Genomic DNA, 12792 nt, shown 5'->3' on the forward strand with positions numbered 1-12792 from the left:
CGACAGTTCGTCCGTTCGACAGTTCGTCCGCCCCACAGTACGTCCGTCCGACAGTTCGTCCGTCCGACAGTTCGTCCGTCGCACAGTTCGTCAGTCCCACAGTTTGTCCGTCCGACAGTTCGTCCGTCCCACAGTTCGTCCATCCGACAGTTCGTCCGTCCAACAGTTCGTCCGTCCCCACAATTCGTCCGTCCCACAGTTCGTCCGTCCGACAGTTCGTCCGTCCGACAGTTCGTCCGTCCCACAGTTCGTCCGTCCGACAGTTCGTCCGTCCCACAGTTCGTCCGTCCCACAGTTCGTCCATCCCACAGTTCGTCCGTCCGACAGTTCGTCCATCCCACAGTTCATCCGTCCGACAGTTCGTCCATCCCACAGTTTGTCCGTCCGACAGTTCGTCCGTCCGACAGTTCGTCCGTCCGACAGTTCGTCCGTCCCACAGTTCGTCCGTCCCACAGTTCGTCCGTCCCAAAGTTCGTCCGTCACACAGTTCGTCCGTCCCACAGTTCGTCCGTCCGACATTTCGTCCGTCCGACAGTTCGTCCGTCCCACAGTTCGTCCGTCCCACAGTTAGTCCATCCCACAGTTCGTCCGTCCGACAGTTCGTCCGTCCGACAGTTCGTCCGTCCGACAGTTCGTCCGTCCGACAGTTCGTCCGTCCGACAGTTCGTCCATCCCACAGTTCGTCCGTCCGACAGTTCGTCCATCCCACAGTTCGTCCGTCCCACAGTTCGTCCGTCCGACAGTTTGTCCGTCCGACAGTTCGTCCATCCCACAGTTCGTCCGTCCGACAGTTCGTCCATCCCACAGTTCGTCCGTCCCACAGTTCGTCCGTCCGACAGTTCGTCCATCCCACAGTTTGTCCGTCCGACAGTTCATCTGTCTGACAGTTCGTCCGTCCGACAGTTCGTCCGCCCGACAGTTCGTCCGTCCGACAGGTCGTCCATCCCACAGTTTGTCCGTCCGACAGTTCGTCTGTCCGACAGGTTTTCTGTACTTTTTTTCAATATCCTTTAACATATTGAACGAAAACTTGGTGCAGACTTTATTTATGATAAATTACACAAGTTTGAGTTTCGGGACGTTTCCCCAATTATTCATGGGTTTATGCCCTTTTTGCTTTGAACAACAACATTCTGCATTGGGACCATTGGGACCGCTCGGAGACGTGTCCCTCTTGTTGAATTTCGGTGTCTTTGACCAGTTTCATTCACATTGATTTATCAATCGAGAAAAACGAATTCGTTATTTTCACACATTTACCCGCGGGTTTGTTCATTCACCAAGCAGCTTGCTTGTTCAGATCGCTTGCCGAGCGATCCGTTCCTTATCGACCGTTTGGTTGAACTGCTTAAGCCACTTGACTTGGGGAGCTCTCCACAAGCTGCTTGTTGATGGAACACACCGCTTGGCTAACTAACATGGTGTGTTTTACAATATTATGTATATATTCCTATATTGTCGATGTTGCACCTTATTGTGTTTGCTGAAAGAGATGCGAATGCAGCTTGCGTTGTCGAACCACACTGGGCGGTGTATTGTCACTTTTTAATGCAGCCAAACCAGTTTCGCCGTTGTGTGACGACATTTACCCACGCATAGCCACTGTATAGAGAATGTACGAAACGTCATCAGAGTTTACAAAGCAAAGCGATCAGACGACGGGGTCCATTGTATGGGACGATGAAACACTTGAGCGACGTTCGTTGGACATTTGCTCGTCATGGTGTTCAGATGTTCAGAAGTCCGTGCGTCTTCTTCCTGCTCGTCCTGTTGCTTTTAGTTTTAGCTCGAACGGGCGTGAGTTCTGTGCTGGAGTCGGACATGGCGGACGGACGCGGTCATTTCGGCACCAAGTCCAGGTACGAGGACTCTGAGCGAGGTTCGGTGCTGCAGTACCTCGGACCTCCAGGGTGCGTTCCGCTGCAGCTGGTCGGGTTGCTGCGGCACGGCAGGCGCTTTCCCACCGTCAAGAGGATGCTCCGCATGCAGGAGTTTCGGCAGATCATGTCGACGGGCGGCGACGGCCCCCTGGCCCAAGGTCTCGCTTCCCGGCGTCTTAACTTCGATCCCGGAAGGGCGGGAGAGCTGAGCGAGCATGGAGCACGGGATGCGGTCGACCTGGTTACCCGGTTCTCCCGCCGCTTCCCCGAGCTCGTCGGGCCCGAAACCCGCATCGTGAGCAGCTCCAAGTCCCGGTGCGTCCACAGCGCGGCGGCTGCAGCTCGCTCCCTGCAGCGGGGAGACTCCACGGTGCAGCCCCATGTGCACATCGACGACGATCTGATGCGATTCTTTGACCGCTGCCCCAGGGTGCAGGCAGAGGTCGAGCGGAGGAGGGTCGAGTGGAACTCGTTCTCCCGTGGGGAGCACGTTCGAAACGCTCTACGATTCGCCGCGAACAAGAGCGGGATCCCCGAAGAACTCCTCAAAACAGGTTCTTCCATGTTATTCCCGCATCCCCCGCCTGCTCTAGCACCACCATCCCCCAACCCCCTCCCCACCCCATCACCACCATTCAACCCCCTCACCACCATCCAACCCCCTCACCACCATCCAACCCCCTCATCACCACCCAACCCCATCACCACCACCCAACCTCCCACACCCCATCACCACCACCCAACCTCCCCCACCCCATCACCACCACCCAACCTCCCCCAACCCATCACCACCATCCAACCCCCCCCACCCCATCACCACCATCCAACCCCCCCCACCCCATCACCACCACCCAACCTCCCCCACCCCATCACCACCACCCAACCCCATCACCACCCAACCCCATCACCACCCAACCCCATCACCACCCAACCCCATCACCACCCAACCCCATCACCACCCAACCCCATCACCACCCAACCCCATCACCACCCAACCCCATCACCACCCAACCCCATCACCACCACCCAACCTCCCCACCCCAACCCATCACCACCACCCAACCTCCCCCAACCCATCACCACCACCCAACCTCCCCCAACCCAACACCACCACCCAACCTCCCCCAACCCGACACCACCACCCAACCCCACCCCCCCCCCCCCACCCCATCACCACCATCCAACCCCCTCACCACCACCCAACCCCATCACCACCACCCAACCCCATCACCACCACCCAACCTCCCCCACCCCCATCACCACCACCCAACCCCATCACCACCACCCAACCCCACCCCCCCCGCCCCCCCCATCACCACCACTACCCAACCTCCCCCACCCCATCATCACCACCACCCCTCCCCCCTACTCCACCCCCACCACCCATCCCCCCCGCTGCACCACTAGTACCATGGACTGTGCCAACAAAATGCCCACTGTGGGAACATCTTCGTGCTCTTTTTGCAGAGCTGTTGGAAGCGGCATACCAGCTATGCGCGCTGGAACTCTCGGAGAACGGCACCAAATCACCGTGGTGTGACCTTTTCAACAACGAAGGCTTTGAGGTTTGAGATTGGTAGCGCGGGCGATACTTGGTTTTACAATCACTTCTGGTTTGTCTGTCCGGGCCGTAACTTGTTTTTTTTACCATTTGAGATTTGTCATCGAATTCTCAACAAAGCTTCATATTGAGAACACGGAAAAGACAAAGGAATAGTTTTTTTCAAAAGGTCAAGGTTGCATAAATTGACAATTTTCATCAGATTGACTTGAAATTTGAGCAGGGTTTGTATATTGGGTCACCGAACCATATTGATTTTGAGGTCAAAAGGTCAAAAATCGCCTAAAGTCGTTGATTAATTTTGTATTTTAATGTCGCTGTTTTCATCATGTTTAGCGTAGAGAAGAAGAAGTCTGAATACAAAGCGGACTCGGATGGGCTTTTTCATTTTGGGCATCCCGTCTGCCGGCATTAGTTGGCGGACATCGACGAGCACCACCTGCCGTAACCTCCAGGGGGCACTGCATCGGCCAATGATGCCACCCCTCGGCCTTGTGCTGCGTACGAAAGAAGACTATGATTGGAGCTTGACCAATGGGATCGCTTCTCTACCTTGATCGTTGTTGGGGCTTGACCAATGGGAGTGCTTCTTGAGCTAAAAGTGACCCCGTTTTGTGCCCTCGCCAGGCCCTGCCATCGCAGTTCGGACTCTGCGGATAGAAACCGCGGAGTTTTCTTGTCGTTGAAACTAGTTCAGAACTTTCTCGTTGGTAGAGACAAAATCGTTAGGTTACCGACGAACCTTGTTGGGAGCCGCCGATAAAGCAGCCCATTGGTCGATTCTCAAATGAACCTTTTGTCGTGTGTGCAGGTGATGGAGTACCTTGGGGATTTGAAGCACTATTGGTTGCAAGGCCCAAGCTACCCGCGCTCTGCCCGCAGTAGCTGTTCGCTGCTTCAGGCGATCTTTTCACATTTTGATTCCGCCATTCAGGAGAGCAAGCGGTCAGTATGGAAAAAGCCCTTGCATTATTACGCCACCAGGTGGACAGAGGTTGTTTTCACCCCTGTCTGTCTGTCTGTTTGTCCGTAACCAGCTTTCCGTATTCTGTGGAATGCAGGGAACAGCCAAGGAGTGCATCTGCAGTGTTGTACTTTGGACATGCGGAGACCCTCATCCCGCTACTGTCTCTCCTGGGCCTATTCCGGTCTCAGTCTGACCTGATGGCGGCGAACTTCACGTCTCGGCGCCGCCGACTTTTCAGGACCAGCTCTTTCTGTCCGTATTCCGCCAACTTGCTGCTCGTCCTGTACGGCTGCGGCGGGTCGCATCCCCAGCACAGGCTGCAGCTCCTGCTGAACGAGAAGCCGATCCCATTTCCTCCGTGCCACGACGCCACGGCCTGCCCGTACGCCACGGTTAGCGCGCACCACGCCACGACTTTGCTGGAGGAAACGTTCCACGCCGTATGTGAGAACGGTGATGTCGAAAATACCTCCAAGCTTGAACTCTAGTACGAGTACCGACCAGTACCAGTACCTCGTGTACCAACGGTTATCCACGTTTACTTCCTTCAGGTCATTTTAACCCCTTCTAATCTAATTCCTCGTGTTGGGATGTTCCTTCCTTGTGAAATATTTCTTTGAAAAAGGTCAATTTGTAGGGAAATGTTTTTGTTTTTGTAAGAAAAAAAAAAAAAATTCTTTCCCCCATCGTGTCAAAAAAAAAATTATATATATATTCCAGAAACCAAAGAGTATCAAACTTGTTTAATCAAACAAACAAACTTTGCACAAAGTAACTTTGAAAACGTTACAGGAATTCGCCGCAATGAGTCCGAAGCACGAGGCCTATAGATGTCGCTTCCCCCACGGGTCGGTGGGCTTTTTTTTTTTTTTTTTTCCTCATTCTTATAATATCCTCTGCGCCCTCGGCACTCCCTGTCTCATTTGCCCCACTGCACATCACCCTCTTACTTTCAACTTCCTGTTTCCTCCCCTCATTCCCTTGCGGGTGCCCCACTGTGAAGTTGTTGCTTTTTTTTTTTTTTTTTTAACCCGCCACATTCTTCTAGAAGCCTCTGCCTTGTGTCGAAAATAAATAAATACTCTTTTTATGAATACTATGCACAGTAAAGTTTACGGTGAAAGCATTACCGATAATTTAATCCGTCGTTCGTGCTAATTGCACAACTATAAAACTTTGTACACAGCTGTTTGACTCATCATTAGTTAAAATGTAATCTTTTTTTTTTAAACAAATTATTAACTTGAACCAAAACTAAAATGCAAACTTTTTAACCAGATAACTACCGCAAACCTCGATTCAAAAAAAATGGTAGTGCTTGTTGGATGCTCACTCCAACTCAGATGTCGTTTTTGTGCTGAAACGACAAGATTCTCAAAATAAAGACGAAGAAGAGGTCTGTCACGTGACCACCTCAATGGGTACGGCCCAGCTACGATACTCCAGGGGCTTCGAGGACACGCGGCCTTTTCCATTTTCCCACGTTCTCTTTGTTCTTGAGATGTACGACCGGCACAAAGCGGTGGAGTGGCGGAGCAGCGATGATGGCCGCTTGGTATTGGCTGAAGCTCGGCCACAGGGATATAGGCCGGTAGAGGACCCTGGCGGGCTGGAAATGAAGTACACATGTTAACATTCTTTTATTCTTTCAATAACAGAAGGCTCATGGAGTTTGTACATAAATTGCATGCAGGACAGATTAGATGGTGTAGTTCTACATTGATTACAGAGACAAAAGACAAAAACATGCGATTTGAACCTGGCCACCAATAAATTGCCAATAGACTACCGCTTGCCAATAAATTAATAAGAAGGCGGTAGTTCCTCCATCATAAACTGGCAGACAGAAGTGAACCACCTGTGAAACCTCACCTTTCTTTCGCGTGCGTGCGGTAACGAAAGGTACAACTACGTATTTATTTACCTCAATCAGCCTGTGGAACCTATCAGATTGAATGTGTCCTTCCAGACATCACGATGCATCCTTGATGCTTAAACGCTCATGTAACAAAGCAAGGTAACAACAATTTATCTGGTTTGGTTAGAGGTATTGCAGGTTAGAGGTTAGAGGTATGTAGTTTGGATTTATGCCAGGAAGAGGAACGACAGACGCGCTTTTTATTGTGAGGCAGTTGCAGGAGAAGTACATGGAGAAGAGGAAGAAGTTGTTTCTTGGGTTTGTTGATCTGGAGAAAGCATTCGATAGGGTTCCACGTGAAGTAGTGACATGGGCATTGAGGAAGTTAGGAGTGGAGGAATGGTTGATCAGAGTGGTGATGGCAATGTACAAAAGAGCGTGCACAGCTGGAAGGACGAAGGACGGGAACAGTGGTGAGTTTGAGGTGAAGGTGGGAGTGCATCAGGGGTCGGTACTAAGTCCACTACTATTTGTAGCTGTGATGGAGGTGCTGGCTTGGAACGTAAAGGAGGGTTTACCATGGGAGTTGTTGTATGCAGATGATCTGGTGTTAATTACAGAAAGTGTGGATGGACTGAAGGAAAAGATGAACAAGTGGAAGGAATGTATTGAGACAAAAGGTCTGAAGGTGAATATCGGAAAAACGAAGGTGATAGCAAGTGGTAAAGCATGTGGTGAGGTGGAAAGAACGGGAAAGTGGCCCTGTGCTGTGTGCAGGAAGGGTGTCGGAGTGAATTCCATTCAATGTACAATGTGCGCTGAGTGGGTTCATCAAAATTGTAGTGGTTTGAGAGGGTCATTAACCAGTGTGGCAGCTACATTCAAGTGTAAGGTGTGCACAGAGGGAGCTGCAGATGGAGGAAATGTTGAGTTGGATCTTGGAGATGGCATGAAGCTGGAAGGTGTGAAAACATTTTGTTACCTAGGAGACATGCTGAATGGAGAAGGTGGATCAGACTCGGCAACGGTTGCTGGAGTGAGATGTGCATGGAAGAAGTTTCGGGAACTGAGTGGCATGCTGATGAGGAGGGGAGTGTCGTTGAAGCTGAAGGGAAAGGTGTATGCTGCATGTGTGAGAAGTGTTATGATTTATGGGAGCGAGACATGGGTAATGAACGTAGAGCAGCAACGAAGGGTGGAAATGTGAATGGTTCGGTGGATGTGCGGAGTATCATTGAGAGAGAGGAAGACAAATTATGAATTGTGAAAGATGATGGGAATATTGCCTGTGATTGATGCTGTGAAGAGGAACAGTTTGAGATGGTTTGGTCATGTGTTGAGGAAGGATGAAAGTGACTGGTTGAGAAGAGTGATGGAAATGAATGTAGAAGGAAGTAGAGGACGGGGAAGACCGAGAAAGACTTGGCTAAAGATGGTGGAAGAAGAAATGCGGGCAAGTGGGTTAACAAGGAGAGATGCAGAAAATAGGGCAAAATGGAGAAGATTGTCATGGGGAGCGCAAGGCTAACCCCCGCTCTTGCAGGAAAAATGGCCTTGAAATGCCTGTTGTTGGTTAGAGGTATTGCAGGACGAGCATTCCTTCGTCGGCCACGACTACTCGCACGTTGGTGTGTGTGGCGTGTGTGTTAACCAGGAAATGTCATTGGTCCAAATATGTCAGAAACTGGGAGGCCAGGCCTACCCTTCGACCGTAGGTGGCAGGCAGATCATGGAGGTACCGCAGCTGTTTAACGCTGCTCATCAAATCTTTGCGAGATAAACCGTGGGTTAAATGGCAACCAATGAACAGTGTTGACAGAAGGGTCTTCTGGCTTAATGTCTTTCCAATTGACATCTCACATAATCGGTGAATTGCCCTGTATTTTTTTTTTTTATGCCTCTGCCCCCGAAGTTGGCCGGAAGCATTACGTTTTCAGATTGTCCGTCTGTCCTAAACCTCGTTTTTCTCAGCAACCACATGCCCGATTAAGATGAAACGTTCAGGGTAGGAGTTACGATAATTGGGACGCCATAGGTGACGTGGTGTGGCAGCCATCTTGGATTAAACGCAAATAATTAAAAATATATATAAAATAAATGAACAGGATTATAACTAATTAATTGACATATGTGGGAAAATTGCAAAGGTTCACCAGAGGACCCGGGGTTCGATTCCTGGTCTGGGCATGTCATTTTCCCACATATGTCAAATAAAAAAAGATTTCTCAGAAACCGCTGAATGGCAAAATTTGAAACTTGGCACATTGTCAAGTACGTACTCCCAATGGGGAACAAAAGCATGATACTGATAACATCATCGGTGAAGTGGTATACCAGCCAAAAATGTTTTAATTGAATTCCCTATCCTAAAAATCTGAAATTGCATGCACATGATCTATGACCCATTTTTATTGAAATATGAGTATTAAATTTATGACATCATAGGTCACATGGTTTGGCAGCCATATTGGATTGAAGGAAAATATTAAATAATTATATCTGAAACCTCTTACCGTATAGATGTGAAATTTTACAAATATCAAACACCATTGCTGCATATAGTTTGAAAATTATGACGTAGGTCACGTGGTTTGGCAGCCATCTTGGATAGAAAAACGAACCTTGTCCGATCAACAAGAAACTTCACAAACGTGATCCCCTACCTATACATATGCAGAGTGTACATTGTTGATGTCATATGTCACATGGTTCGGCAGCCATATTAGCTTGAAAGCCGATTTTTTTTGAAAATCCCTTCTCCGAAACCGCTTCACCGATCGATGTGAAACCTGTCCTGTGGTAAAAATGTGATACTTGAAAATAGCTGAAGGGATTTAAACCCAAACTTATTTATTTTTAGTACAGTGAACGAGGGTATCTACCCATTGTCATGGGCAGGGAGTAGGCAGAGGCATATTGGTGACTGTCGCATTACTCTAGTAGTTGCTAATATTTTAAATTTTTATCTCACCTGGAACGAAGTTCAGGGAAGCTTATGCGATGGCGCATCGTCTGTTAGTCCGTCCGTAAACACTTGCAACTTCTTCTCCGAAACCGCTGAAGGGGTTGTGACCAAACTTGGCACAAATTACTTTTGTTGTGTTGTGACTAAAGTTTGTTCATGGCATTAAAAAAAAAAAATCGGGGTTTAAGGGGGGGGGTCAAGGTGGATCCAGGTTTGACCCTCTCCCCCAAAATAGGAATTTGCTTTTTCCTCTGAAACTACACACACGATTTCGATGAAACGTGACCACAACGTTCATCACCAGTGATGTACCGAAGTTTGTTCACGGCACGAAGAAAATAAAAGTCTAAGGTGGTCTACGGGGGGTCAAAGTGGGTATGGGTTTCACCCCCCAAAATAGGTATTTTCCTTCTTCTCTGAATCTACACATACAATTCCGATGGAACTTGACCACAACCTTCACCACCCGTGCTGTACCAAAGTTTGTTCACGGCATTAAAAAAAAAAAATCTGCCCCTTTATGGGTGTACAGGGGGGTTGCCCCCCCAAAAATGGGTATTTGCTTTCTTCTCAGAAACTACACACACAATTCCGATGAAACTTCACCACAACCTTCATCACCTGTGATGTACCAATGTTTGTTGAAGGCATTAGAAAAATTGGGGTCTGAGGAGGTATATGGGATTGGGGGAGGTGGGGGTTGCCCCCCAAAATAGGTATTTTTTTTGTTTGTTTGTTTAAAGTCTTAGGCAAGATAAAAAAAATGAGTTGGTGATCGTCCTTTTTTCTCAAAAGTTCGGGTAGGGAGGGAGGTTTTTATTTTTTATTTTATTTTTTTTTTCCTACTTTCCATTGAGTTTTGTTGACATGGAAAAATATGAAATAAAGACTCCTTTCTCCTCAAAATGATTTAATTTCTTCATTCATCTCACAGATTTACAGACATTGCCCAAATCTCTATGAAACACAGTGTTTGTGTGATTTTGGATGATGTTGAATGTCCTAGCTGAGCTTGGTAGTGAAAGGGCAAGACACCTGTACATGTATATCCACCATGACATCGGAAAAACAGATAAACACCATGCCCTTGGCACCATGAAATTTAAGATGGCAGGTGGCAGGCAAGTACAAAAAGCATCATCACGGGCAGCATTCATGAGGACACTAAAAACAGTTGGTCGACTATCGGGTTCCATCCTGTGATCCGTGGCCGTGTCTGCAGCCAACACAAATTTGAGAAATGAGCCAAGAGTCTTTGTCACATCAGAAACTTTGCAAGCTGGTGAAACCTTCGTCATGTCGGTTTTACTGGGGCCGGCGAATACTTTGACAAAAGTACCGCGTGTATCGTCAGGCAATGGCTCCCTATCCCCATCATACTTGCCGTCTGAGAACTCTGCATAGAAGTCCGAGATTGTAACATCCAACTCGATATTGCACGCAAACCAGTCCTTCACCGTCTTGGAAGAGCCCTCACGGGCTATTGATGCGATCACAATAGGCATTTCAAGCCGATTCTAGCACGAATCGATACAGATTTCAGCGGGAAAAAGCTCACACAATAGCCGCCATGAATGGCTAACGTAAAATGGGTGAAGTTGCCTGACGCCTGAGGCACTTGCGACGCTCTGCGCAGCATGCACTGCGCAGCATGCACTGCGCAGCACGCACTGCGCAGCATGCGGTGCAGACGGCGCCAAATTTGACTGAAAAGATCGTTTTTGAATGATTTTTTTCAAAATAAAAAATAAAAAAAGTTTCGGGTCGGGTGTGTTTCGTAGGGTCGGGCGGGGACGATCACCAACTCATTTTTTTTATCTTGCCTTATGATGAAGTTTTATAAGTTGAAATACTGTACATGTACATGACTATTTAAATATGAATTATTTAAATATGAAATTTAATACATGTAATTATTTAAATATGAATAACATAACATGATGTTATTTCAACTTATAATTATTTTATGAAAGAATACACAAGGGTTATATCATTAACCCTTGTGTATTCACATCGATCGGCAATGATATAACCCTTGTGTATTCACATCGATCGGCAATGATATAACCCTTGTGTTTTAAGTCTTTGTTTGACAGAATTATTCATGGTTATATCATTAAGAAGAAGTGAAACCTTAATGATATAAGAAGTGAAACCGATTCAATATTTGGCTTCCTTTCATCCGTCAAAAATAAAGAACTTACCCCCCTCCCCCTCACCCCGTGTTTAATTCTAATGGGTAATTATAATGGGTTCCAAAGGGTAATTTTAAAGGGCATTTTTAATATAAAATAAGCAAAGCCTACAAACGAACAAAACACATTAGAATTACCCTTTAGAATTAAACGCGGTGGGTAACGTTCTTCTTAGTTTTTTGACTAAGAATATTCCCCACAGCACAGGTGTTCACACATGCCAGGTGAATGGCTATCTTTAGCTGCAAAGGGCAACCATAACTGTGTATAAATAATTGAGATTTCAACTGCATTTACGTTCAGGTATGTCGCGCTACATCATTCACTCATTGATTCCAAGACCAATGGACCCTCAAATTACCGTATATCCACCATGGATGTTTTTATCTTGCCGCCAAATTTCCTATGCTGCCCCATTCTTACTCCTTTACCCACATATTAATATACGTTGTATTTTTGTACTTCCTTGTACCTCCCCCATTTTCCCCACCGTCATCCACACTCCTTTTCCTTGAGAATTGCGTCCTCTGACGCCGAACGATCAAGATGCAAAACAGCAGCAGAATTCCGCTAGTTGGTGGAATTTCTCCGGCACGTCTTTGTGACCGCCGTTGTCGAACCACAGTATGCTGCAGGATGTTACGGCAGTAGAAACAACTCCCGGAAGCTCACCTGGAACGTAGCCATAGCTGGAGCGGGTGACGAGCGGTTCCACCTGCATCTCGACCGCCCCCGCGGACTTGGAGAATCCATCCTCTCGCCGTTCTCATCCGAGCTGGAAGAAGGAGAGCTACTGACTTTTGAGGGCGAGACCTCTCCGGCCGCGTAACAGGTGGCTCGCTCCGTGCGCCGGGCTGCTTCTTCGCGGTCGACCATTGTGTCGAAGCGCACGACCGTGAACGCGTAGCTTCCCTCGCTGTACCTGTCAGACAACCACACGGAGCAAAATGAGGAATGTAATGGAGTGAACACTCATTGGAAAGTTCCTCTCCATTCATATGCAGCACGTGGCTGTTAGTCCATGGGCCAGACCAGATATCGGTACCATATTGGGGGGCAAAACTCTAGTGGTACTACATTATTGCTTGGGTCCATATAAGTGAATTAATATGTGATAGCCTTTCCAGAAGAGTAGCTTAGTCTATTTATTTTGCAATTTACTGTTTCGGTATTCTCCGGTATTTGCGTATATTGGTAATATCATTCAAAATGATGTAACATATTCCTATTAGTCAATTATCAACAAATAATATGCCTTAGGTATCCAAAACAAGTTGCTTTTAGTATTACAATCAAATATATTGAGCTAAGCATACACATTTTTGAGTTGATAGTTAAAATAGCACTGATTTGCATGTAAAATTTG

General features: G+C 47.5%; 2 protein-coding genes across 3 annotated transcripts in view; one reads left to right on the forward strand and one right to left on the reverse strand.

Moving 5' to 3' along the window:
• Positions 1-1520: 1520 nt before the first annotated feature.
• Positions 1521-5593, forward strand: MINPP1 (multiple inositol-polyphosphate phosphatase 1). The gene is made up of 4 exons (XM_068117069.2): positions 1521-2434; positions 3348-3445; positions 4253-4386; positions 4503-5593. The coding sequence occupies exons 1-4, from the start codon at positions 1681-1683 to the stop codon at positions 4894-4896; spliced, it is 1380 nt and encodes a 459-aa protein (XP_067973170.1). The 5' UTR covers positions 1521-1680; the 3' UTR covers positions 4897-5593.
• An 87-nt stretch (positions 5594-5680) lies between these two features.
• Positions 5681-12792, reverse strand: part of LOC137427521 (protein BTG3) — a 22229-nt gene continuing 15117 nt past the window's right edge. For both annotated transcript variants that reach the window (XM_078778071.1, XM_068117071.2), the window contains exons 3-4: positions 12099-12348; positions 5681-6017 (exon numbers count right to left, since the gene is read on the reverse strand). In XM_078778071.1, the coding sequence (XP_078634197.1) occupies positions 5841-6017; positions 12099-12348 (427 nt within the window). In that variant the 3' untranslated portion in view covers positions 5681-5840. The remainder of the gene's footprint in view (positions 6018-12098; positions 12349-12792) is intronic.

This window comes from Myxine glutinosa, chromosome 5 (genome assembly GCF_964187855.1).
Source record: "Myxine glutinosa chromosome 5, kmMyxGlut1.1, whole genome shotgun sequence".
In the NCBI taxonomy this organism is placed as follows: domain Eukaryota; kingdom Metazoa; phylum Chordata; class Myxini; order Myxiniformes; family Myxinidae; genus Myxine; species Myxine glutinosa.